This window comes from Saccopteryx bilineata, chromosome 4, assembly GCF_036850765.1.
Source record: "Saccopteryx bilineata isolate mSacBil1 chromosome 4, mSacBil1_pri_phased_curated, whole genome shotgun sequence".
Lineage (NCBI taxonomy): Eukaryota > Metazoa > Chordata > Mammalia > Chiroptera > Emballonuridae > Saccopteryx > Saccopteryx bilineata.
In genome coordinates, this window is record NC_089493.1 from 271,952,456 (window position 1) to 271,979,549 (window position 27,094).

General features: G+C 40.7%; 1 protein-coding gene and 1 non-coding gene across 3 annotated transcripts in view; one reads left to right on the plus strand and one right to left on the minus strand.

Moving 5' to 3' along the window:
* Positions 1-7,407: 7,407 nt before the first annotated feature.
* Positions 7,408-27,094, minus strand: part of LOC136334441 (S-adenosyl-L-methionine-dependent tRNA 4-demethylwyosine synthase TYW1) — a 201,698-nt gene continuing 182,011 nt past the window's right edge. For both annotated transcript variants that reach the window (XM_066274639.1, XM_066274638.1), the window contains exons 15-16: positions 19,469-19,636; positions 7,408-8,548 (exon numbers count right to left, since the gene is read on the minus strand). In XM_066274639.1, the coding sequence (XP_066130736.1) occupies positions 8,327-8,548; positions 19,469-19,636 (390 nt within the window). In that variant the 3' untranslated portion in view covers positions 7,408-8,326. The remainder of the gene's footprint in view (positions 8,549-19,468; positions 19,637-27,094) is intronic.
* TRNAD-GUC (transfer RNA aspartic acid (anticodon GUC)) lies at positions 21,308-21,383 on the plus strand. Its single transcript has one exon. It is a non-coding gene; the product is annotated as a tRNA-Asp (tRNA).

Consider the following 27,094-nt stretch of genomic DNA (forward strand, 5'->3'; position numbering starts at 1 on the left):
ATAGCTATCTATATTTCCTCATTTGATAAAACTTTATGTCCTGTATCTTTTGTTTATTTAACCAGTCAAGTCTTCAATTTTTTTTTCACTAAATTGTAGCAGATTTTAGAGTAAGGATTTGTCAATTATATTTCATGTAACTTATTTCTCCCAATTTTTACCTTTTTAGTTTATGTGATGTTAGATACCTAACCATATCTCACCAAGAGTTTTTTACCTTTCCTGAATGAGTTTTTTGTTTTTATATCTACAAGTAGTTTTGAAAATGTGGTCTCTTGGCAGTATTTACATATCCCAGGCCTGATAGAAATTCCAAATGTTCTCCATTCACACCTCCAATATCAGAAACAATGGGGTGGGCGTGCAAAAATGTGTTTTAACAAGCCCTCCAGATGATTCTGAGACATGAGAAAGTTTGGAAGCCTCTGGTCAAGAAAGACTGGTGGTGTCATATTGGATAGAACAGCAGCCTTAGATGAGAGGACCCAAGTTCGAAACCCCAAGGTCACTGGTTTGAGCATGGGCTCATCTGGCTTGAGCACAGGTTCACCAGCTTGAAAGTGGGACCATTAACATGATCCCATGGCTGCCAGCTGGAGCCCAGAGGTCGCTGGCTTGAAAACCAAGGTTATTGGCTTGAGCTCAAGGTCACAGGGTTGAGCACGGGATCACTGGCTTGGCTGGAGTGTCCCCCTCTCTCCCCTTCAATGCATGCATGTAAAGCAATCAATGAATAACTAAAATAACTCAACTATGAGTTGATGCTTCTCATCTCTCTCCCTTCCTCTTTCTCAAAATAGATAAACAAGTAAATTTTAAAAAACCTTTCTCACCTAAGGTGTTTTCTTTCTTGTTTTATTTGACTTGTTTTGGTCTATAAAAAACAGAACTATATGATGTTTTGTTTGTCCTATGTTTGTTTTTATAAATATTAGGGTTTGCCTCTGCTTTTTCTGTTCTTACAGCTTTTTAAAGTGTATGATGTAGTTTTCTGTATAGTCACAAGGGTGTGCACTCACAGCTGATTTTAGTTATTTACATCTTTTTCTTGGTGAGACTAGCTAAATGTTCGTCAAATCTGATTTTTTACAAAGAACCAACATCTGGTTTTACGGGTTTTTTTTTCCTCTATTGGTTTTCTTTCCTTTACTTCATTATTTCTGCCCCAACATTTATAATTTTCTTCCTTTTGCTTAATTTGGTTTGGTTCAGTTCTTCTGTGACCGGACCACTCTGTACCACGGGCTGGTCCTGCCCCACCACTGTCCAGGATCTTTTGTGTGTCAGGAGACCTCCAGGTCCTTGACTCATCCAGGAAAGATTTCAAGGACATATTGGAGTGAGAATAAAGCGAGTTTTGCTTAAGTAGAGAAAAAGAAAGTGTCCAGGGCTCGGGCACCGCAGTGAAAGAAGTGAAAAGTACACATCTGAGTGGACACAAGCCAACTTGAGAGGGAGTCTGCGCACGCGGTCAGATACTTCTCGTGGTTTTATGTGTTTATGGGGGTGGGGAGGGTTTTGTCCCCAAACTTTGTCTGACTTTGCCTTCTGATTGGGAAGGGGTCTCATTCCTATTATGGTCCATCTGGAAGTGTCAATGGCATTTGTCCCCTTTGGCCCCCTTTCTACTTGTGGTGTTAAGTTTTCATTATAATGATGGTATAAGTAGCTTGGAGTGGGTCTCCAGTCAATTTTCCTCCATCTTGGAGTGATCCTTAGGGCAGTCCTTGTTGTTGACCTCTACAACCACTGCAGGGTTTTCCCGCCATAAACTGTTTTCTCTTTGATCATGCCCAGAAGCGGGGAGCTCTGGTGAGAGGATGTCGGCTCTTTCCTCATTCCACCTGTCTGGATTTTTTCCCTAATTTCTTTCTATCCTGCCTCAGTTCTTGTTCTAGTTTTTTAAGATGGAAGTTTAGGTTATTGATTTGAGATAGATTTTTTTTAAATGTAGGCATTTACAGCTATAAATTTTCCTCTAGCAACATTTCATAAGTTTGGGTATGTTGTGTTCTCATTTTCAATGACTTCAAAGTCTTTTCTAATTTCCCTGTGATTTCTTCTCTGACCCATTGGATATTTAGGGCATTGCTTAATTAATACATACTGTCATGCACTGCATAACAAATTTCAGTCAATGATGAACCACATGCACACACAAAGGTGGTCCCATAAGGTTATTATGATGCAGCTGAAAAATTCCTATCACCTCATGACACCATAGTGCAATAAATTACTCAAGTGTTTGTGTGATGTTGATGTGAACAAACCTTCTGTGCTACCAGTCTTATACAATTATGTACAGTACATTCATGATAATAATCAACTATGTTAATGACTTATGTACTTAGTACACTATACTCTTTGTCATTAGAGTGTATCTTGCTACTTACAAAAAATACATTTGCTGGAAAACAGCACGCCCTGTTCCACTGGCAGCAGCCTCTTACGTCTCATCTTAACTGCCTCTCTTCATTGCATCATTTTCTCTTGTAAGCACGATTTATTGTGTTGTTTTATAAGTTTAGTGTAGCCTGAGTGTACAGTTAGAAAGTCTGTAATAGTGTACAATAAATAATACCTTAGGCCTTCACATTCACTCACCACTCACCCAGAGCACTTCTTTGCCTACAAGCTGTATTCAGGGTAAGTACCCTATACAGATGTACCATTGTTTTCTTATATACTGTATTTTAACTATACCTTTTCTATGTTTAGATATGACTAGTTATGTAAATAATTAACAATGTGTTACAATTGCTTACAGTATTCAACATAGTAACATGCTGTACAGGTTTATAACGGAGGAAGAGTTTGCTATGCCATACAGCCTAGGTGTGTAGTAGGCAGTAGAGTCTAGATTTGTGTTAAGTACATGCTATGATGAAACTGCCTAATGACACATTTCTCAGAATATACATATACCTTTGTCACTCCATGTTGGCTGAACGTGACAGAGAATATACATATACCTGTTGTTAAACTGCACATGACTGTATTTGTGAATTTTCCAACATTTCTGCTGATTTCTAAGTTCATTCAACTGGTCACAGAATACCCTTTGTATAATTTTAATCCTTTTAAATTTATTGACTTTATTATGATCTAACATATGATCTATACTAGAGAACATACATGTGCACTTAAGAACAATGTGTTGTTGGGCGGAGTGTTCTTCAGAGCTCTGGTAGGTGCAGCTGGTTTATAGTGGTGCTCAAATCTTTCACCTCTTTGTTGGCTCTTCCATCCACTATTAAAAGTGGGTTATGTATGTCCCCAATTATGATTGAATTGTCTTTCCCCTCTCCCTTATGTCAGGTGTTGCATCACTTATTTAGGGACTCTGCTGTTAGGTGCATATATGTTTACAATCATTACATCTTTCTAGTAAGATAGAACTACAAAGAATAATATAATTATAATAATTTATCATTATAAAATGTCCTCTTTTGTCCCTGGTAAAAATTTTTGTCTATTTTAGTCTACTTTTTTAATATTAATAAAGCCACACGTTACCTTTATTTATTTATTTTTTTGCAGAGACAGAGAGTGAGTCAGAGAGAGGGATAGACAGGGACACACAGACAGGAACGGAGAGAGATGAGAAGCATCAATCATTAGTTTTTCATTGCGCGTTGCAACACCTTAGTTGCTCATTGATTGCTCTCTCATATGTGCCTTGACCGCGGGCCTTCAGCAGACTGAGTAACCCCTTGCTGGAGCCAGAGACCCTGGGCTCAAGCTGGTGGGCTCTTGCTCAAACCAGATGAGTCCACGCTCAAGCTGGCGACCTCGGGGTCTTGAACCTGGGTCCTCTGCATCTCAGTCCGACGCTCTATCCACTGCGCCACCGCCTGGTCAGGCACCAGTTACCTTTTGGTTACTGCCTCCATAGTGCACCTTTCCCCATCTTTTTAGTCTTAAAATCCAAAATGAGTCTCTTGTAGACAGTATGTAATTATACGTTTAAAAAAGGCCATTCTGGCCTGACCTGTGGTGGCGCAGTGGATAAAGCGTCAACCTGGAAATGCTGAGGTCACCGGTTCGGAACCCTGGGCTTGCCTGGTCAAGGCACATATGGGAGTTGATGCTTCCTGCTCCTCCCCCTTCTCTCTCTCTGTTTCTCTGTCTCTTCTCTCTCCCTCTCTCCTTTCTAAAATGAATAAATAAAATAAAAATAAATAAATAAATAAATAAAACAAAGATACATTAAAAAAAAAAGGCCATTCTCCCATCTCTCTTTTAATTGGGGTATTTAATCTATTTACATAACATACTTACCCATAAGGTAGGATTTATGCCTGACATTTTTGCTATTTGTTTTTGAATGTCTTATGTCTGTGTTGTTCTATTCCTGTTACTGCCTTTATTTTGTGTTAAATAGATATTTTGTAGTGTATCTTTTTAACTTCCTTGTTGTTTTTCTGTGATATTGCAATTAATAATGAGAAATATATATTTTGTCTTCATTACTATTCCTGGCACAGAGCTCTTAAAACCCTCAAAATTTCCTAAGTGATGAGAAAGAAAAAGGTGTCTCCTGTTATGTTGATGAGCTGATTTTTGGACAGCTCCTAGGTAAGCTAAGGTGGGGGTGGCTGCCCTGGGAAACCAACCCTGTCACTGGAGGGTGGGACCTCTGAGGAAGGGAAAAGGGGCTGGATATTTGAGCCAAATTATCAATAGGCAATTATTTAATCAAACATGCCTACATAATGAAGCCTCCATAAAAACCCAAAAGGATGGAGATTGGAGAGTTTCCGAGTTGCTGGAGGTGCTGGGAGAATGGAGCTCTTAGAGAGGGCATGGAAGCTTTGAGCTCTTTCCCCATGACCTAACCTATGTATCTCTTCCATCTGGATGTTCCTGCGTTATGTTCTTTTGTAATAAACCAGTAATCTAATAAGTACGATGTTTCTCTGAGTTTTCGGAGCCACTCTAGCAAATTAGTTGAACCCAAGGAGGAGGTCATTGGAACCTCCAAGCTAAGCCAGTTGGTCAGAAGCACAGGTGACAGCCTGGACTGTAAGTGGGGAGCGGTTGGGGGCAGTCTTCTGGGACTGAGCCCTTACCCTGTGGTATCTCACCCTATTCCTGGGTATACAGTGTCTGAATTTCATGGAATTGTAGGACACCCAGCTAGAGTTGGAGATTTGCTTGCAGTGAGGAAAAAATGCACACATCACTACATCTGTATAATGCAGAATGACATTCTTTTACTATACTCTTTGATTTATTCTCCTACTGGCTATTCTTGGGATTACAATTAGCATCTTAAAATCTACCCTGGATTGATAATAACAATTTCAGAAGTGGGTAGTTGGTAGTTAGTTACTCCAATATTATAATTACGTTCCCTCCACACCCTTTCAGCTATTATTGTCATATAGGTTACATCGTTATACACTGTAAGTCCATTAACACAGTTTATAATTATTGCTTTAAGGAGATATATTTTAAAAGTTACAAACAAAAGTAAGTTTGCAGTGTCTTTTATAAAACCTACGTGGTTACTTTTACTAGTGCTCTGATTCCTCATGTGGCTTTGAGCTAGTTCAAGGGGTAAGGAATCTATGGCTCCCGAGCCGATATGGCTCTTTTGATGGCTGCATCTGGCTTGCAGACAAATTTTTAATTAAAAAAATGTTAAAAATATAAAACATTCTCATGTATTACTATCTATTCATTTCCTACCGCTCATGGTCATGGTTGCGGGTGGCTGAAGCCAATCACAGCTGTCCTCCAGGACAACACCAAATTTTTATTGGATAATGCGTAACATACACTGGTCGTTATATGGCTCTCACGGAATTCCATTTTAAAATATGTGGTGTTCATGGCTCTCTCAGCCAAAAAGGTTCCCAACCCCTGGGCTAGTTTCCAGTGTCCTCCAATCAAAGCCTGAGGGCTCCCCTCAGTATTTCCTGCAGGGCAGGTTTGCATGTGCTCAATTCTCCTATTTTTGTTTATCTTTTAATGTCTTAATTTCTCCTTTGTTTCTGAAGGAGAATTTAGGTTACAGAATTTCTAGTTGAGTCTTTTCTTTCAGCATTTGGAAGGTATCAAATATGGAGGCCACTGTCTTCTGGCCTCCATATTTTCTGATGAGAATTCAAGTGAATTTTATAGCAGTTCACAAGTTTCTCTTAAAAGATGATTTTCAGCTTGTGAAGCTTTGGTTAAATGTTAGCATTCAAAAATTCAGTAATTTTAGTTGTTTTGTTCATATTTTAATTGTTTTAGAGAAAGAGTGAGTTCACTGACGTCCTGTCATTGTAGAAGTTGACCTCTTATTTCAGAGTTTTAATTATTTTAGATAACAAGTTTTAATATCTTGTAAAGCAATTTTCCTTCAATAATTATTTTCTAGAATTTTGAAACTATTTTTACCTGTTTTGCTAATTTTTGAGTGAATGTTAGAATCATTTCCTCAAGCTCCAGTGATAACTCCCGTTGGTCATTTAGAATGCTGGTTTTTAAAATAGCTCACCTTCTTGGAGTGGTCAAGCTCCCCGTACTCCTCTATTTTAATACTGCTCAGCAAATGTACTGAATTTTTCCACCTGGATTCCACTGTATTTTTCTTAGGGGTGTGTGTGTGTGTGTGTGTGTGTGTGTGTGACCTGTGATGAATGTGTCATGTTTTGTTGTTTTTAATATAAAGCAGACATTTCCTAGGGGAATAAAAACTACTCATTTATTACCTAAGGTTAATGAAGTCAGGAGGGGGCATACTAGAACTGAGAGGTTTGTTCTTTTTTTTCTTTGAAGCAAGAGAGTATCTTTGTCCAAATTAAATCTTAAGCAGAACCTCATACATAAAAAATACAAGCACAGTGGCCTGGCCGAGGAAGCCCGCAGACTCGGCCAGCGGCCATACTCCCCCCAGCAGACCCTGAGGGATTTTCCAACTGGCCCCCGTTACCTGCACAAATAGGAGCTCATCTGTGGGCTCTCCTCAGTGTACCTCCCCTTTAAACATTTCATTCTACTTCAGGTTGTTTTTCCATCTCTACTCAGTGATTGCAAACACATCTGAGCTTCCGTGAGATCCTGCCTCACTGACCGGGACCACGCCCACTCCCCAGCGTCGTCCATCAGTCAACAGAACAAGCCCAACGCAAGCTTGAAGATGCGGTGGGTCCAAGAGAGAACGTATGATTTCTGCGATGCTGTCACTACCCCATCCTATGTCACAACAGAGAGAAATGTTTTGACTTTATCATTTTGAAAGACAGTGCCGTTTTCAACTCAATCAGTAGATTGTATTATGCATGAATTTTCCACCACAGGGAACAGAGAGTGTTACGCAATAGATGATATAAGGAGGAAGTAGGTCTAAGAGCGCTTAGACCCACAGGACTAGAAGCATCTTTAAAACACTCAAAAGAAAATTTGTATCTTAAGTGTCTACAAAACATTTTTTATTAATTACATTTTTAGGAGAAAGGGATTTAAAAAATAACTATGACACTTTTAAAAACTATTGTGTATTTAATGATGTTTACAAGTAGAAAAATCATGAATCTTATGGAACAGATTGAATGAAAGCCGAGGGCTCCAGGAGTGGAGGAGGGGCAGACCTGCTATGCGCATGCGCACAAGGGGCTTAACACTGACTCTCAACAAAAAGCAAACTTTGCTCATTGTTTCCGTTTGTTTGTGAGACTAATTATTCAGTGATATTACATGGTAACTCCTTTTACTGTAATCCAGCCCTTATGTCCCATTTTATGGTAATTTGTATAGGAACTGAATGAGATCTAGTTCAGCTTTAAAACCAATTCAATTTCCAAATGGTTGGCACTAAGCAAAAATTTGAAGTAATCTATGCAGTATTCAAAAATAATTGAGAGTCAAGACAACTTAAATTACTTTCAGATATAAGAAAGGGGTGGAGGTCTCAGAGGGAGTGGATACACTTACCTCAGGAGAGTAAAACCCAAAGGCACGTGGCCCGCGAGGGGAGGAGGAAGATGCTCATCCCGTACCACACTCGTGAACAGCTGGCTAGGGACCCTTACCAATGATTCAAAACTGTCAGCTAAATTCTAGCGACTGTATATACTCCCCCTCCTCCCAAATGATTTTCTTCTTAGAAGTAAAATCAGGAAAGGGACTGTGTCCTGGGAAGAAATTGTTAGGCTGTGGAACTAACTCCAAGTGTGGCTTCTGTCTCCTCAGTCCCCGGACGTGACTTGCATCTCCACGTGCCTTACAGTCTCCTGTGTATGAGATGTAATTTGTGTAATCTGTCCTTGAAAAAGTCACAGTGGAGTCTGGGACCATCTGTTTTTGTCCTTTAGTATCTGAAATTCAGATAATCTCAACATCCAGAAATATCCTTTGATTTGTTCTTCCTCTGATATCTTCTGTCCTTGGGATCAAAGCCTCTTTCATTGGCACCAAATAGTGCCCAGTGAGGAGTTTTGGCCATATAATCCTCTGCGCTGAAAGTTTTTGATCCACCGCTGTCTTCATATTCCTGGATCAGCTCCTGGAAGCGGTCATAATCAATCCATGTCCACCATTCTCTATCAATCTTAAACTAGAAAGAAAAAAGTAATCAGTTCGGAAGTAAAAACATCCATAAAAAAATCAAATGAATACCAAAAAATAAAAAATGAGCCTGATCTTCTGTCCCTATCAGGGTACAGAAAAAATTTTCATACTCCAGATATGGTTCCATAGCAAAGAAAAATAGTCAAAGGAGAGTTTGTTTTTCCTCAGGACTCCAGCCAAACTGAACCTGGGAGACCAGACTGCTGAAAAAGGAATACATCCTGGAATGAAAGTCAGGTACATCCTGAGCAGCATCAATGAAGGAGGGTTAATGAAGTTTTTTGGCATAATCACGTGTTAATGGTTAAGCTAATTCTAATTTCTCTTTTCACTTTTTTTGAGAGACAGAGAGTCAGAGACAGGGACAGATAGGAACAGACAGACAGGATAGGAGAGAGATAAGAAGCATCAAGTCTTTGTTGTGGCACCTTAGTTGTTCATTGATTGCTTTCTCATATGTGCCTTGACTGGGGGGCTATAGCAGAGCAAGTGACCCCTTGCTCAAGCCAGTGACCCTGGGCTTTAGCAAGCGACCTTGGGCTTCAAGCCAGCGACCCTGCGCTCAAGCTGGTGAGCCCATGCTCAAGCCAGCAACCTCGGGGTTTTGAACCTGGGTCTTCCGTGTCCCAGTCTGACACTCTATCCACTGCGCCACCGCCTAGTCAGGCTCGTTTTTTTCCTTTATTAAAATTTCATTTCCAATTCATTTACATTCAGTACTATTTTGTATTAATTGCAGGTGTACAAGCATATACTTTAACCAAGTGATCTCCGACAGTACAGGTGTACCCACTGGGCACCATACATAGTTATTACAATATTATTGACTATATTTCCTATACTGACCTTTACCTTCCTGTGATTGTTCTGTTTTGTTTTGATAATGTTTCAACTTTATTTTATTTTTATAAGATTTTATTTACTCATTTTAGAGAAAAGAGAGAGAGAAAAACAGAGAGAGACAGAGAAAGAGGGAGGAGCAAGAAGCATCAACTCCCAAATGTGCCTTGACCAGGCAAGCCCAGGGTTTTGAACTGGCGACCTCAGCGCTCCAGGTCAACTCTTTATCCTCTGCACCACTACAGGTCAGGCCTGTGACTATTTTGTGACTACCAATTTGTACTTCTTATTCTCTTTACCTTTTTCACCCAGACTTTCAGCCCCTCTCACTTCTGGCAACCATCATAGATGAGTGTTATATTTGTTCATTTCGTTTTTTAATTTCCACATAAGTGAAATCAAATGGTATATGTCTTTCTCTGACATATTTCACTTAACATAATACCCTCTAGATCTACCCATAATGCTGCAAATGCTAAAATTTCATTCTTTTTTATAGCTGAGTAATGTTCCATTGGCTATACATGTACTATTAAATTTATATCCACTCTTGTAATGATGGACACTTAGGTTGCTTCTATATCTTGGCTATTGTAAATAATGCTACAATAAACACAACAGTGCATATATCCTTTTGAATTAGTGTTTTGGGCTTCTTTGGATTATTATCCAGAAAGGGAATTGCTGAGTCATGAGGCAGTTCCACTTTTAATTTTTTGAGGCACCTCCATACTGTTTTTCCATAGAGGCTACACCAATCTACATTCCCACCAGCAGTGCACAAGGGTGCTTTCTTCTCCACAACCTTACCAATACTTACTGTTTGTTGATTTAGTGATGATAGCCATTCTGACAGGTGTGAAGTGATACCTTATGGTGATTTTAATTTTTCTGATGATTAGTGACGTTGAGCATAGGTGTTTTGTGATGTAATTGTAAATGAATTGTTTTCTTAATTTTCTCTTTCTGATAGTTCATTATTGGTCTATAAAAATACCACCGAGCCTGGTATGTGGTGGCCCAGTGAATACAGTGTCTACCTGTAGTGCTAAGGTGGCCAGTTCAAAACCCTGGGTTTGCCTGGTCAAGGCACATACAAGAAACAACTACTATAAGTTGATGCTTCCTGCTCTTCCTCCTGTCTCTCTAAAATCCATAAATAAAATCTTTAAAAAATAAAAATTAGGAAGTCTTAAATACAACTGATTTCTGAATATTTATTTTGGTATCCTGCTACTTTAGTCAATTCATTGATCAGTTCTAGTAGTTTTTTAATGGAATATTTAGGGTTCTATCTTATCTTGTCATCTAAAAATGACAGTTCTACTTCTTCCTTTGCACTCAGGATGCCTTTTATTTTTTCCTTGTCTGATTGCTATGGCTAGAACTTCCACTACTATATTGAACAAGAGTGGTAAAAGCGAACATCCCTGTCTTGCTCCTGAGCTTAAGAAAAAAAACACTTTTAGTTTTCCCCCATTGAGTATAATGTTGGCTATGGGTCTGTCATATGTGGCTTTTATTAAGTTGAGGTATGTTCCCTCTATTCCAACTTTGCTGAGCATTTTTATTATAAATGGAAACTGGATTTTGTCAAATGCTTTTGTGCTTTTACTGATACACATATGATTTTTATTCTTCATTTTGTTTATTTGGTATCTCACATTAATTGAGGTGCAGATAATAAATTGAACCCAGCATCCCAGAAATAAATCCTACTTGATCATGGTGTATGATCTTTTTAATATATTGATGAATTTGGTTTGCTAATATTTGGTTGAGGATTTCTGCAATCTATGTTCATCAAAAATATTGGTCTATAATTTTCTTTCTTTGTAATGCCTTTCTCTGGTTTTGGAATCAGGATAATGCTGGCTTTGTGAAATGGGCTTGGGAGTCATCTCTCCTCTTGACTTATTTGGGGAAGTTTGAGAAAGATAGGTGTTCTTTCATCTTTAAATGTTTGGTAAAATTCACCTGTGAAGTCGTCCAGTCCGGGACTTTTGTTTGTTGGGAGTGTTTTGATTACTGCTTTAATTTCGTTGGTTGTAACCAGTCTGCTCAGATTTTGTTTATTCTTGTTTTAATCTAAGAAGATTGTATGTTTCTAGAAATTTATCAATTTCTACCAGGTTGTTTAATTTGTTGGCATATAACTGTTCACAATATTTTCTTATAATCCTTTGTATTTCTGTGGTGTCAACTGTCACTTCTCCTCTTTCCTTTCTGACTTTATTTATTTGGATCCTCTCTTTTTCTTGATGAGTCTGATTAAAGGTTCATCAATCTTGTTTATCTTTTTGAAGAACCAGTTTTTGGTTTCACTGATCTTTAGTATTATATTTGAGATTCTATTTTGTTTATCTCTACTCTAATCTATATTATTTCCTTTCTTCTACTCACTTTGGGCTTAGTTTGTTGTTCTTTTTCTAGCTCCTATAGGTGTTAGGTTAGATTAATTTGAGATTTTTCTTGTTTTTTTGAAGTAGGCCTATAATGCTATGAATTTCCCTCTTAGGGCTGCTTTTGCTGTGTCCCAAAGATTTTGAGTTGATGTGTTTTCATTTTTAACTGTCTCAAGATATGGTTTGATTTTTTTTTTTCTGAAGCTGGAAACGGGGAGAGACAGTCAGACTCCCGCATGCGCCCGACCGGGATCCATCCAGCACACCCACCAGGGGGCGACGCTCTGCCCACCAGGGGGTGATGCTCTGCCCCTCCGGGGTGTCGCTCTGTTGCAACCAGAGCCACTCTAGCGCCTGGGGCAAAGGCCAAGGAGCCATCCCCAGCGCCCGGGCCATCTTTGCTCCAATGGAGCCTCGGCTACGGGAGGGGAAGAGAGAAACAGAGAAAAAGGAGAGGGGGAGGGGTGAAGCAGATGGGCGCTTCTCCTGTGTATCCTGGCTGGGAATCGAACCCGGGACTTCCACACACCAGGCTGACGCTCTACCACTGAGCCAACCAGCCAGGGCCTGGTTTGATTTTTTACTTGATCTCATTGTTAATCCATTCACTGTTTAGTAACATGTTATTTAGCTTCCATGCCTCTGTTCATTTTTCAGTTTTTTCTTCTGATTAACTTCTAGTCTTATACCATTTGGTCAGAGAAGATGCTTGATATGATTTTAATCTTCTTAAATTTATTGAGACTTGTTTTGTGTCCTAACATGTGGTCTATCCTAGAAGATGTTCCATGTGCACTTGAAAAGAATGTACATTCTGCTGTTCTGGGGTAAAATGCTCTAAAGATACCAATTAAATCCCTCTGATCTAGTGTGTCATTTAAGGCTAATGTTTCCTTGCGAATTTTCTTTCTAGAAGATCTTTCCATTGATGTCAATGGGTTGTTAAATTCCTTAGTAGGACTATAGTATTGCTGCTCTCTCCTTTATGTTCATCAAGATTTGCTTTATAAACTTGGGTGCTCCTACAGTGGGTGCAGAAATGTTTACAAGGGTTATATCATCTTGTTGGATTAATCTCTAAATCATTATGTAATGTCCTTCTTTGTCTCTTATCACAGCCTTTTTCTTGAAGTTTTTTTTTTTCCTGATATAAGTATTGCTATCCCAGGGTTTTTTATTTGTTTGTTGCCTTTGCATAAAAGACCTTTTTCCATCCCTTTACTTTCAGTCTTCTTTTCATATAAAATGGGTTTCTTGCAGACTACATATACATGGGTATTGTTTTCTTATCCATTCAGCTATGCTATGTTCTGTTTGGAAATTTTACTCCATTTACATTTAAAGTGATTATTGGTAGGTACAAATTTATTGCCATTTTATTATTCATACTTATGTTCTTTATTCTTCTTTTAAAAGTCCCTTTAATATTTCTGGTAATACTGGTTTAGTGAGGATGAACTCCTGTAGCTTCTCCTTGTCTGGGAAACTACTTTTCCTTCAATTTTATATGACAGCTTTGCTGGGTTGAGCAGTCTTGGTTGTAGGTCCTTGCTCTTCACCACTTTGAATATTTCTTGCCAATTACTTCTGGCATGAAAAGTTTCTGTTAAAAAATCAGGTGCCTTATGGGAGCTCTCTTGTACTGTATCCCTCTTTCTTTTGCTGCTCTTAAGATTCTCTCTTTGTCTTTACCCTTTGTCATTTTATTATGGTAGGTCTTGGTGTGAATTTCTTTGGGTTCGTGTTGTTTAAAATTCTCTCCACTTTTTGGACTTCATTGAGTTAGGAAGGTTTTTGGTTCATTATTTCTTCAAATAGGTTCTCAAACTTTTCTTTTCTCTCCTCTTGTGGTATCCCTATGATACAGGTGTTGTTACAATTGATGTTGTCCCAGAAGCTCCTTAAACAATCCTCATTTTAAAACATTCTTGTCTTTTTGCTGATCTGATTGTTTTCCATTACCTGTCTTTCAAATCCCTGATTCATTTTCTGCTTCATGTAATGTGCTATTGATTCCTTCTAGTATATCCTTCATTTCAGTTATGGTATTCTTCATTTCTGATTGGTCTTTTTATGGTTTCTTTATTATGCTTACTATCTCTTTGTTGAAGTTCTCATTAAGTTAATCTATTATTCCCCTAAGTTCCTTGAACATCCTTATAACTATTGTTTTGGATTCTCTACCTAGTAGATTGCTTCCATTTCATTTAATTCTTTTTCTGAAGATTTCTCCCATGGTTTCATTTCAGGCATGTTTCTTTGTTTCCCTATTTTGGCAGCCTTTCTGTGTTTGCTTCTATATATTAAGTAGATATGCTATGTCTCCCAATCTTGGTAGAGTGACCTCGTGTAGTAGGGGTCCTGTGGAGCTCAGTGGTTCAGTATCACTGATCACCTGAGACAGGTGCTCCAGGAGTATCCATTGTGAGGGTTATGTGAGCCTTGACTGAGTAGTTGATTGCTGTTGGCCTGTCCAAGGGTGGGGCTGACCTTCAGGCTGGCTGGCTATGAGAACTGGCCTCAAACACAATGTACTACCTGCTGTGAATGGGGGAGGGAGAATGACCCCACAAAGTGGGATTTGCCTTAGCAGCTACCAGAGCCTGCCAAGACCTCCCTTTGGGTATGCTGCTTGTGGAGCTAAGTGGGTCATGCCTTGTTGTATCTGAAGCCAGCTCCCTGGTGTGTTGATTCTGGGGTGTCTCAGGAGTGACTCTGGTGTAGGTCAATGTTAGACACTGCCTTTGACCAGCCTTGGGCTACCTGTTAGGATCTACAAATCTATCCACGGTGGGTAGCTGCCTGTTCTCAGCCTGGGTACACATGGGAGGGTTCAATCTATGTACCAGTATCAGGCCTGGCGCAGGTCAGCAAAGGACCCAAGGCATCCCAAGATCCACCGCTGCCTGCTGACTGCACATTAGACTCACCACAGAAAGTGCCTCAGGTGGTATATGAGATGCATGAGGCAGGTTCTCATGGACTTACCAGATAGGGATGTGTGGTATGCACCAGGTTAATACAGACTTAAACTGCTGCCAGTGCTAGACCTGAGACCACTCAGCAAAAGTCTCAGGGTAACCCGAGGCCAGCCATCACCCGCCTGGGGCCTGTAGACCTTGGCAGTGGTGTGGATCTCAGGGAGTCTTTGGGGTGGAGCAGTAGGGTTCATTAGGCTAAAGCAGATTAAGATTTGGCTGTGAAGGAGGCTCTGCAACAGCAAAGGTGGCTCCTGGGGGGAGTGCAGGAAGATAGCCCTCGCCTTAAAGTCACACAACTCAGCCTCTTCCTGTGTGTCTCTAGCACCTCCAGAGCCTTCCTGGAACTCCCCAAAAGTTTTCCAAGAAAGACTTTGATGTGGGCCCAGGCTGGCTGCCTCCAGCAGAGCCCACAGCCATGTATGAGCTTGACAAGGTGGGGCCTCAGGGAGTCATCAGGGTGGGGGCTAGTATAGCTCCCCAGGCTAATATCATATGAGGGACTGCTCCACTCAGGAACAATGGCATCCACAGGCAGTGTGGGAGAGGACTTCAACTTAGGGACATTGGCAGCTATCCTACCAGCCCTCTCTCTAAAGCCACACAATTCAGTCTCTCCTTGTATGACTCCGGCACCCTCTGAGCTGCAGTCCTTCCACCAGAGCGAGACTTTTCGTGCTGCCCCTTTAAGAGGTGCCTTGATTTCTAGCTGTCTCCCAACTCACCCAGGCCGGTATAATCCCCACTGATTTTCCAGCCAGATGTTATGTGGGCTCTTCTTCCCAGCACTGGTGCTCTGGGATGGAGAGCCCAGCATGGGTTGAAATCCCTTGCTCCTTAGCTGAGACCTTCTGCTACTGAGATATTCCCCTGGATTCCCAACCATTACATGTGGGTGCGGGGTCACCCCTCTTCACATCATTGCCCCCACTACCAGTCTCAACATGGCTTCTTCTGTAAATCCTGTTATAAAACTTCTGTCTAGCTGGTTTTCATATAGTTATCTAGGTTGACTGTTCTATAATTTAGTAGTAATTTTGATGTGGTTACTGGAGGAGGTGCAACTTATATGCACTCTGCTATCTTGGATTCCTACTTCTTGTCACTTTGTTTTTTAGAAATTAAATTTAATGTGGTGACATTCATCAACAAGAGTATATAGGTTTCAGGGGAACATCTCTATAGCATTTAAACTGTTGATTGCATTGTATGCCCATCACCCAAAGTCAAATCATTTTCTGTCATATATTTGTCCCTCTTTATTCCTTCTCCCCACCCCTCCCCCAAACCCCACTCCCCCAGGTAGCCATTTCACTTTTATCTGTGACCCTATGTCTCAGTTTTAAATCCCACCTATGTGAGGTACATATTGTTGCCACTTTTTATCTGGTATTAATTTTCATGATTGGGTTAGTAGCACCAAGTGGAATCCATTTTATTACTAAAAGTTTGCTTGCGTTATTAATGAAGCTTTAATCAATGACTTCCAATTCTGAAATGCTAACTTAATGACTCACACTAATTTTTTAGCCCAACATGAATACAATATCTCATTAGTGGAAAGCTTTGTTAAGAATCTCAATTCAATAAAGGGAAATAATCCAATTTGTACTCTCTTAAGAAAATTGCTTCTCAAAAGTCACTGTAGAATAATGACCAGAAATGAAGAAAACAGAACATAAGTTATGGAGACTCAGAAGGAACTACTAATTGAACTGTGAAAGTTTTTAATTCAAAATATCTATTTGGCATTCATTTGTGTAAGCAGATAATACATTGATACTTGATTTATAAAGACAAATCTGTTATGGCACTAACTTTAAAAAAAAAACTGATTATGAACCATTTAAGTGACAATTTCCTGTCCTAGCTGAGAAAAATATTAAAAATGTATAGGTTCCTGGATTTAGAATATTAAAGTATGCTAATCTAAATGACAGCTGATATTTTAAAAAATTTATAAAGTATAGTTGGCACACAATATTGTATTAGTTTTAGGTATATAACATAGTAATGCAACATCTATATACCTTATGATGTGATCACTATGCTAAGTCCAATGACGTCTGTCACTGTGCAAAATTATCACAATATTATTAACTATATTCCCTGTGCTGTAATGTGACTTTTTTTCACCCAACAGCTAAGACCTTTCTAGGGGGGAAATGCCAAATAAATGGAAAAGATTATCTATGAATCATGAAGTTTTTCTTCTAATAAGACCATTTTTTTTGAAATGGTGCCCCAAGGGCTCTCAGAACTCTACAATTCAAGATGTAAAATCTGTATCTTCTGTCATTTTCCCTTCCAAGACTGACTGCTCTTGAATGTTTCCTAGTTCTGTGAAAGCAATCACTGTCATCCCCAGGTGCTGAACCTCAAAACTAGAGTCAAAGGTACCCCTCCCGTGCCTGGCCCCACACGTCCCCCAAACGGCCAGGCCCATGGAGTCTTCCTTAGCAGCATTCCTATCACCACGCCCTGACACTGCTCACAAGGGCCCTCACTTCTGGGACTCAGCAGCAGTCTTCCGCCGGACTGATCTGATTCCAGTGTTTGCTGTTCCTAGCTTCCGCAGACTGCCTGAGATCGCTACACTCACAGTAGAATAGAGCCTCACTATATAGGCATACAGTCTAACCACCAAATCGCCATCTGGAGACTCTTCGTGAACTAGCTCCATCATATGACTTCCATGCTGTTCCCTCTGTCTCATTACTACCTACTAAAGCCTCAGGTCTCCTCATCAATGTCCTTTGTTTGGGAAGTTTTTCCGAATCACTTGAGAAATGACAGTTCCTCTGCCACGGGACTTCACTATACTTGCCCAACAAGAGCATATCATAATTGTTTCTGTAGTTACCTCCCTTACCCCACTCAACCCTGCCAAGACTGCTAGTTTTGTGAATATATATGACTTATAATTTATGTTATCACTTGGACATACAGGGCCTAGGCTCTTTACCTCACCTCTTTACAAAGCTAGAAGTCCACATGATGAAAAAATTTCCACCTGTTCTACTGACATCTTGAGAGACAGGAAGAAATTTTGCTGCTGTTGGCTCCACAGAATAGTATGGACTGTTTTCATGGTATATTCATGATACAGGACATGACACATATGACTGGAGGTACGATGATTTCCCAGCTAGTGCAGGAGTAAACATGCCATTAACATGAATAACAGTGAATGAAGCTGATAATGATGCCTACCTTTTATTCCTCCCTTTTAACATTTATGAAGTGCCAGCTATAAACCTGACCCAGTCACAGACATTTAACAGTGTGAGGGTATAGACAAGGAACTTTGGGAGTGCAAAGCAAGATGTGATAAATTACACCCCCTACCCCCAGCTTGGGCCTGCTAGTTAAAGTCCCCTCAGGGGCTCCCTGCCTGTCCAATTAAGTAAAGCCTAGAACCGCATCCTCCTCTTCCCTGTGTCTCCCCTCTCAGGGTCCACACCTTGGTCTTCCTTTCCCCTCAAACTCTAACAATAATCACTTGCCACAAAATCCTAAGAGACTAAAAGATTAGCTTAAACTACAGCAATAGATTTAAATCTATTTTTTTTTGTCATAACCTTCAGTAAAAAATACATCTTATGTCTTAACCTAATATACACATGCACTGACACAGACATATTCTAGAAATACAACTTTCACAAAACTACAGGCAATCTAGTTCATTTAAAAAAATGTTGACTGCAATATACTAAATTGATTTCCTAACTCTAACGCAGTCTGCAGAACATCTGGTCTATTCTGACTATAAAATTCTAACCTGGCTTAAAATGAAAGAAATTAATTGCACAGATACAACTGTAAGCTAATATCTGAAAACTGTCAACTCTTCCAATGTGTAAGAAAACAAACTAGAAAACCAAATAAATGCAAGAAGAGTAGGTATATTATTAGTTTTCTAGGGTTGCCATAACAAAATACCACTGACTGGTGGCATAAACAATAGAAATCCGTCTTCTCACAGTTCTGGATGCTAGCATTCCAAGACAAAGGTCCCAGCTGACAGCTGTCTTCTCACTATGGCTTCACAGGGCCTTTCCTTAGTGTGTGCACAGGGTGACCGGCATGGGAGATATTTAAAGGGTCTCTAGGGTGGTCGAGCTAATATGACGTGGTGAAATCTCACTGGCTGACGGATAGTCGCTTTTTCCAAAGGCCTCCTGGGAAGTTTCTTTTGGCGCGCCTAGATGTGGGCAGGCGGTTCTAGCCAAAGTTCTCGGGTTCGGATTCCTCACGTGACCGTCCCCCATTGCTGACCACCCCACATTCTTAAATATCTCGATTTCCAATAATCAAAGACGCTTTCACTTCTGAGTGGCTGAGATTTTAAAGTAGCAGAGAATATTAAAAATTTAATCATGGGCCACATAAACTCATTATGAGGGCCGAATCCGGCCCATGGGCCGTATGTTGGCCATGCCTGCCCCAATTACAATCCAGAAAGCACTTCAAATGCCTGCATGAGCACTAAATATGAAGTAATTTCACACAAAAAAAGAGATTATGAGCTTAACAGACAGAATCTAGGTTTTTTTTTAACATTTGTTTTAGAAAAGGTAGCAAACAAGCAGATATTCATTACTATACCATGAGGGGAAGTAAAGAGGAAAGAGGAGACAAGAATAAGGCTGGGAGAAGCACGCACGTCTGAACTCCTCTTACCTTTTTGTGAGCGATCAGGAGGCAATTGGAATGTTCGTGCTCACAAGCAATTTCATAGCTGGGGATCAGGTCCACCAATTCCCGCACGAAGCGTACCACTTCCTCATGCCAGGGCACGTTGGCCATGGTAAGACTGCTTGCTGAACTCTCTCCACAGTAGGTAACACCCTGTGGAAACATTATAAGAGTGGGAGACAATTACGGACCTACTTAAAGCACATAGAGAAAGTTGCAGAGCCAGAAAGGCTTCTAGAAGTCATTCAATCTAATCCCATCTGTATTTTAAATGAAGAAAGTGATACGAGGATAAAATTTGCTCGGGAGCTAACACAAGGAGCCAGTGACAAAGCCAGCCCTGGCGCTCCGGGCCAATGTCCTTTCACTCCAGGACAACGCTGGTGCTTGGGGACCTGTGCTTTGTGTCATGTCCCAATCTTCGTTGTCTAGTCACAATAATATATTTGGACCAATAACAAAGCTTTCCATTCAGATTCATTCTGGCACTATAGTAGATTTAATTCTCAAGGGATGATAGTCCCCTAGTATAATAATGCAGGCATAGCTGACATCCATAAAAATTCACTGAACAACTTATTCACTGGAAAGATAAAGTGAGACCCATTTTTCAGTATAATTTAGATTTGAGGTTGATAAACTTTCTGTAAAAGGTTGAATAGGGATTCCATTATTATTCTTTATTCTTTAAGGATATCACTCTGTAATGCATTCTGTATCTGGACATATAAAGAAACAGAATCATGCCAAACAGGGAATACATCCGGGGATACATACATACACTTAAGCACAGTTATGTGTACATCAGTGAGAGAACTTTGGTTCTGTTTTGAACTCTACCTCATAGCCCAGACATAGAAAACCCCAAAGTTTCATAACTAAGTTCTCTATGTGGTGGATTCCATAATGATAAATAATTAATTGTCTAATAATAATGAATATCTTAACTCTGTAGGCTCTTTAAATACCCCAGAATCAAATCTTCTTGACAAACGGTTTGAATACCTAGACATGCTGCTACTAAGTAGGGAACTCTGAAATGTAAAACGTGCACCTCTCACACACTCTCTTTCTGCCTCTCACTCACTCTCTTTCACACACAGACACACAAGACACAGGACATACTAACGGAGATAAAATGACACTAAATGAAAAACCCGTCAGTGAACACTGCAGAGTGACCTGACCCTACAGATGGCAGAGCTGGGGCTTGGCCGAGGACTCTGATGAGCTCTGCAAAACCCTCTATTCCAGGTGGCTGTTCAAAAGATCGCGGGCACACTAAACTGAGACGACCCCTGCTGAGCATATGCCGGAAGTGACCCAGTATAGTTTATAATAAATAAAAGAATCTTCTCTATTAGTCCAATAATTTACTGAATTCATTAAGCTGAGTCTGAGTTTTTAATAAATTTAAAAAGCAAATAATAATTTTTTAAAATCCTTAAGGAAGCATGGCTGGTAGACAACAATTTATGAATTTGATCCCAAAGGCAAGGGAAGCAAAGGCAAAAATAAACAAATGGGACTACATCGAGCTAAGAAGCTTCTGCACAGCAAAAGAAACTGGCAACAAAACAAACAGAGAGCCAACTAAATGGGAGATGATATAACAACAGCTCTGATAAGGGGTTAATATTCCAAATATATAAAGAACTGACAAAACTTAGCAACAAACAAGCAAACAACCAAATTAAAGAATGAGGAGAGGACATGAACAGACACTTCTCCCAGGAAGAAATACAAATGGCCAACAGATATATGAAAAGATGTTCATCTTCACTAGCTATTAGAGAAATGCAAATCAAAACTACAATGAGATAGGCCCTGGCCAGTTGGCTCAGCGGTAGAGCGTCGGCCTGTCGTGCTGGGGACCCGGGTTCGATTCCTGGCCAGGGCACATAGGAGAAGCACCCATTTGCTTCTCCACCCCCCCCTCCTTCCTCTCTGTCTCTCTCTTCCCCTCCTGCAGCCAAGGCTCCATTGGAGCAAAGATGGCCCGGGCGCTGGGGATGGCTCCTTGGCCTCTGCCCCAGGCGCTGGAGTGGCGCTGGAGTGGCTCTGGTCGCGGCAGAGCTACGTCCCGGAGGGGCAGAGCATCGCCCCTGGTGGGCAGAGCGTCGCCCCTGGTGGGCGTGCCGGGTGGATCCCGGTCGGGCACATGCGGGAGTCTGTCTGACTGTCTCTCCTCGTTTCCAGCTTCAGAAAAAAAAAAAAAAAAAACTACAATGAGATATCACCTCACACCTGTTAGATTGACTATTATCCACAAGACAGGTAATAACAAGTGTTGGAGAGGCTGTGGAGAAAAGGAACCTTCATTAATTGCTGGTGGGAGTGTAAATGAACACAACCATTATGGAAGAAAATACGGTGGTTCCTCAAAAAATTAAGACTAGAACTACCATGTGACCAAGCAATCCCTCTACTGAGTATCTACCCCAAAAACTAAAAAACATTGGTACGTAAAGACACATGCAGCCCCATGTTAATCGCAGAATTGTTCACAGTGGCCAAGACATGGAAACAACCAAAGTGCCCCTTGATAGAGGACTGGATAAAGAAGATATAGTACATAATACAATGGAATATTACTCAACCATTAGAAATGATGACCTAATATCATTTACAACAACATGGATGGACCTTGAGAACATTATACTGAATAAGTAAATTTTAAAAAGCTAAGAACTGTATGATTTCACACATAGGTGGGATATAAAACTGAGACTCATGGACATAGATAAGAGAGCAGTGGTTACCGGGGTGGGGGAGAATGTGGGGGAGGAGGAGAGGGGTTTGGAGGGAAGGTATAAAGAGGAACAAATATAAGGTGACAGAGGATGATTTGACTTTGGGTGATGGGCACACAACATAATCAACTGTTCAAATGATGTGGAGAGGTTACCTGATATCTATGTACTCTTGTTGATCAATGTCATCCTATTAAATTTAATTTTCTAAACAAAAAAGAAGAAGAAAAAAGAGGAGGAGGAGGAGGAGGAGGAAGGGGAAGAGGAAGAGGAGGAGGAGGGGGGAGGAGGAAGAAGAGGAAGAGGAAGAAGAGGAAGAAGAGGAAGAAGAGAAGAAGAAGAAGAAGAAGAAGAAGAAGAAAAGGAAGAGGAGGAGGAGGAGGAAGAAGAAGAAAGAAGGAAGAAGGAAGAAGAATAAGGAGGAGGAGGAGGAGGAGGAAGAAGAAGAAAGAAGGAAGAAGGAAGGAAGAAGGAAGAAGGAAGAAGGAAGAAGGAAGAAGAAGAAGAAAGCATGGCTGAAAAATTGCTAAACATACCCAAATGTATAAAAAGCATAAAAATGATTTACTAATGGATCAAAAATTGGTCATAAAAATAAACTTTAATTCTATTTAAATACTGTTTATGATGTATGAATTATATGAACAGCCACATATAGAGTAGTTAATTCAAAAGAATTTATTTTTAATAATTAAAACATTAGTTCATTTGAGCAGAAATTTTAGATAATATCTTGTATTTCATGACAATGGCTTTGGAAAATATTTTAATATTTCTTATTCAGCAATAATAAATCATGACACATTAAGAAAAGATTTGGCTTGGAATGCCACAGTTCATTATTATGCTTTTACATAAAACTTTTCCATACATTAACATGATGCTTTATAGCACTTTCCAAAGCCCTTTCACATAAAAGTTCTCATTTCAGCCAAACAACATCCTCTGAGTAGGCAGTATGAGTAACTTGCTGGCCATCCACAGAGCCCGAGCCTTCACCATGACAGAATGCGGTGGAAACCGATGCAGGGCTAGTCTGTGGAGTGACTTTTGGGAACCCCTGAGCCCCCCTCGGCTTGGCTCCTACTGCCCTACTCTGCGGTGCTCTCTCTCTTTGCTTCAGCTACTTCACCTCTTCCCATGTCCTAGCCTACTAGTGACTTGTCCCAACTTTGTTCCTGGTCACATGTATCCCTGAACTGTCTAAACACACTTCATCTGCCCTCACAGCATGGCTGTGTGCCAGCTTCTCCTCCCCCCACCACGCCCACACCCTCCCCATGTACCACCAGCATCAAGTCCTGCCCTCACACCCAGTGTGGGATTCAAATGATTTAACAACTGGTTCTCTGCCCTAATGACTGTTTGAAGTATAAAAAATATATGCATTTAATACTTAAGAACAATAAAAGAGGAATACAAAACTAGATTATAAGAGTTTTAAAATATTAATGAACATATATTAAATAATACCTGACAAAAACCAATAAAACGGTTACTTAAGGTATTTCCATATTACTTCTTGATTGGCGTCCTCACTTGCAATTTTTTTCACCTACGGACGGAATGAACATCACTACAGGTGCTCAGAATACACTGTTGCACAGATGAACATTAAGAAAGAGTAAGGAGCCCTGGCCGGTTGGCTCAGCGGTAGAGCGTCGGCCTGGCGTGTGGGGGACCCGGATTCGATTCCCGGCCAGGGCACATAGGAGAAGCGCCCATTTGCTTCTCCACCCCCCCTCCTTCCTCTCTGTCTCTCTCTTCCCCTCCCGCAGCCAAGGCTCCATTGGAGCAAAGATGGCCTGGGCGCTGGGGATGGCTCCTTGACCTCTGCCTCAGGCGCTAGAGTGGCTCTGGTTGCTGCAGAGCGACGCCCCAGAGGGGCAGAGCATCGCCCCCTGGTGGGCAGAGCGTCGCCCCTGGTGGGCGTGCTGGGTGGATCCCGGTCGGGTGCATGTGGGAGTCTGTCTGACTGTCTCTCCCCGTTTCCAGCTTCAGAAAAATACAAAAAAAAAAAAAAAAAGAAAGAAAGAAAGAAAGAAAGAAAGGAAAGAAAGAAAGAAAGAAAGAAAGAAAGAAAGAAAGAAAGAAAGAAAGAAAGAAAGAAAGAAAGAAAGAGTAAGAAATGTAAATTTGTGATTTCCACATTGGGCGGCTGCCCAGGCACCCACCTTAGACAGAACCTTGAATACAAGTGCCATTTTAACAACTGGTTAGCCGAACTCAACAAAAAGTTAGGCATCAGTTCTGCCAAACTGGTGTGAACCAGCTGAATCCCACCATTGCTCACAACTGTGAAAAAGAACAACCTTAATGTTGCAGGAAAGCCAAAGCACCGAGTGACTTTCTGTCCCCATCCTGAGGAAGTGAAGGGAAGGTCGAGATCAAGCATACATGACTGAAAGCAGTCACGGCCAGGGAAGGCCCAAGGACATGGACGCTTGGCCCTGCTGGAGCTTTCTGCAGGTCAGGAATCAGACAGCAAATGGTGTAGTGTTATGTCTCAGAAAGGGCAAGAGAAATCTAATTAGGTTTGCAAAACTAAATAATAAAATTGTACACTGTATTCTGTTTGTTAGTTTCTTACGCATGATGTCATGTTTCTGCTTAATAAACTGGATAACTGATCTCTCTAAGGCACCTCAATCCGGGAGAGACTGGGGTCCTCCACTTGCGGTACTGTTGCTGCCTCATTTCTTTGCAGCCCCTCTTTTTATGAGACCCTGAATATTAACAACACCTTAAGAAAACAGATGGCTACAATGTGGCAACTGAAAAGCACCTACCCCACAACCTACAGGTTGAGGAGTAACAAGCAGACTGTTCTCCCTAAAGAACGGGACCGGTTATGCACCTTCAGGTTTGTAGTGAAAAGCATACCCCACACCATTTCACTGGTCCCTGCCAGATGGGAATCTCTGCTCTAGGAGATGGGAGCCATAAGGCTGCTTGGAAAGTTTACCTAGGGATTCAGGGCCCATGAGCAAGCAGTATTTTGGCAACTTGCTATTCTACTTAAACCAGCGGTTCTCAACCTGTGGGTCGCGATTTTCCGATGGCTTTAGGCGACCCCTGTGTTTTGGTCGTTTGACTCCCACCGGGGCTGTGACCCACAGGTTGAGAATCGCTGACTTAAACCAACTGGGTGTCTAAAGACTCCTGATACTATTTTTGTTGCCTACAGTTTGATGAAAAATGTCTTTAAACATGTCACTCCTATACCCTGAAAATGCTTCAACAGCTCCCCCCGACCCCCGCATAAGAACAGCCCGAGTTTCTCTGCATGGCTTTGAGGCCTTCTTATTGGACTGCCCACTCAGTATCCAGTCTTTACCTGGCTAAATTCCTCATCATCTCTGTAATCTCTAGTCAGGAGCCCCTACCTCATCTGATGTCACTATCATCACGTCTCGTACATACCCCTTACTAGCTAGAATAATATGTCTAAATTCTGAGCCTATTTTTCTCTGTATGCCCAACCAATCTATGCTAAACTTCAGAACTCTTTTCTGATCTAATATAAAATTTCATATTACTTAGAATTTTTCTACTCTTTAACGATCTTGAACCAACTGATAAACACTAGTTAGGTATTTATTGCTCTGTACATGAACAACTGGTACTATTCCTTATCTTGGTGTGCAGAAAGAATGAGACTATGCTAAAACATTTGCTTTGCAAGACGCATTCTGCAAGGATTGAGCTCTGTAGACAGTTACAGTGCTAAGGGTAAGAGAGTTTAAAATCATTAAATCATTTGACAACAAATAATTACTGAGCACTTATTCTCAAGGTGCAATGCTAGCAGAGAATACAAAGACAGTATTTAATTTGTAAATAGACTGTTATGAAAGTTTTTCAATGAGACAGATGTTTGTAACATGAAACACATTTTCACAAACAAGCAAGCCAATAATGACAGTTAAGATTCTCAGGTTGCCAAATAAAAGCCCACTGAAACCAAAATATTTTAATCTGCAGGAAATATAACAGAAAATGTATTTTACAAGACTATCAATGAAAGAAAAGAGGATATCAATATAAAAAGAAATAGCTTCTATTGATTTAGTTGAAATAAATGTGTTTAATGGAAAGTAAGTTAAGCATTTACTGAATCTAGGCATACCCATTACCCCACTGTATTCTTAAAACAAAGCTATTAAATTGCTACAATTATTCTCATTTTAAACTTAAGGGAGTTTAGGCTCAAACAAGATAGTAGCCCGTCCGGGCTCCTTCAGCACCTTTCAGAAATGTATTAAAGCTGTGCCCCTCCCTCTTCCCCACTCGAGATGCCCCTGTGCGGACAGTGAGAGACTCTGCCCCCCCCCCCAACATGCACACGTCCAGGAAGTACAGACAGAGGATATGAACAGTATTGTGTCCGCTTCTGCAGAGAGCCCCGGGCAGAGCACTAGCCTAGGGTCACTTTCACATCTTCAGAGACTTTATATGACCCTGAGGTACTATTAAATTTTAATGCCAATCCCTTTTGAGGGATAAGTTCTGGAAGACTTTTTCTCTTTACCAGCAGCATAGGGAAGGGATAAGTCTCCAAGTGCCATTCTGTGTCAGTGGGTAAACTGTGTCCTAATTCACCCTTTCACTGAAATTAAAAGGGCCTAGTCTTCTGTCCTTGAAACTCAAGTCCTGTCTCTGCCAGAGCTGTGGAGTTCCACCAGGGTGGTCTCTCTTTTTCTAACCCCCAAGGAGTCCCCTTATAGACCCAACAGATTAGCTATGTTCCCAGAAGTATGTTTACCAGAACGTATTCACTTCTATGTGTCTGGTTTGGGAGGAATTTAAGGTTATTGTAGCCTGCCATATTGCTAGCTCTCAACAAATGTTTTTGAGA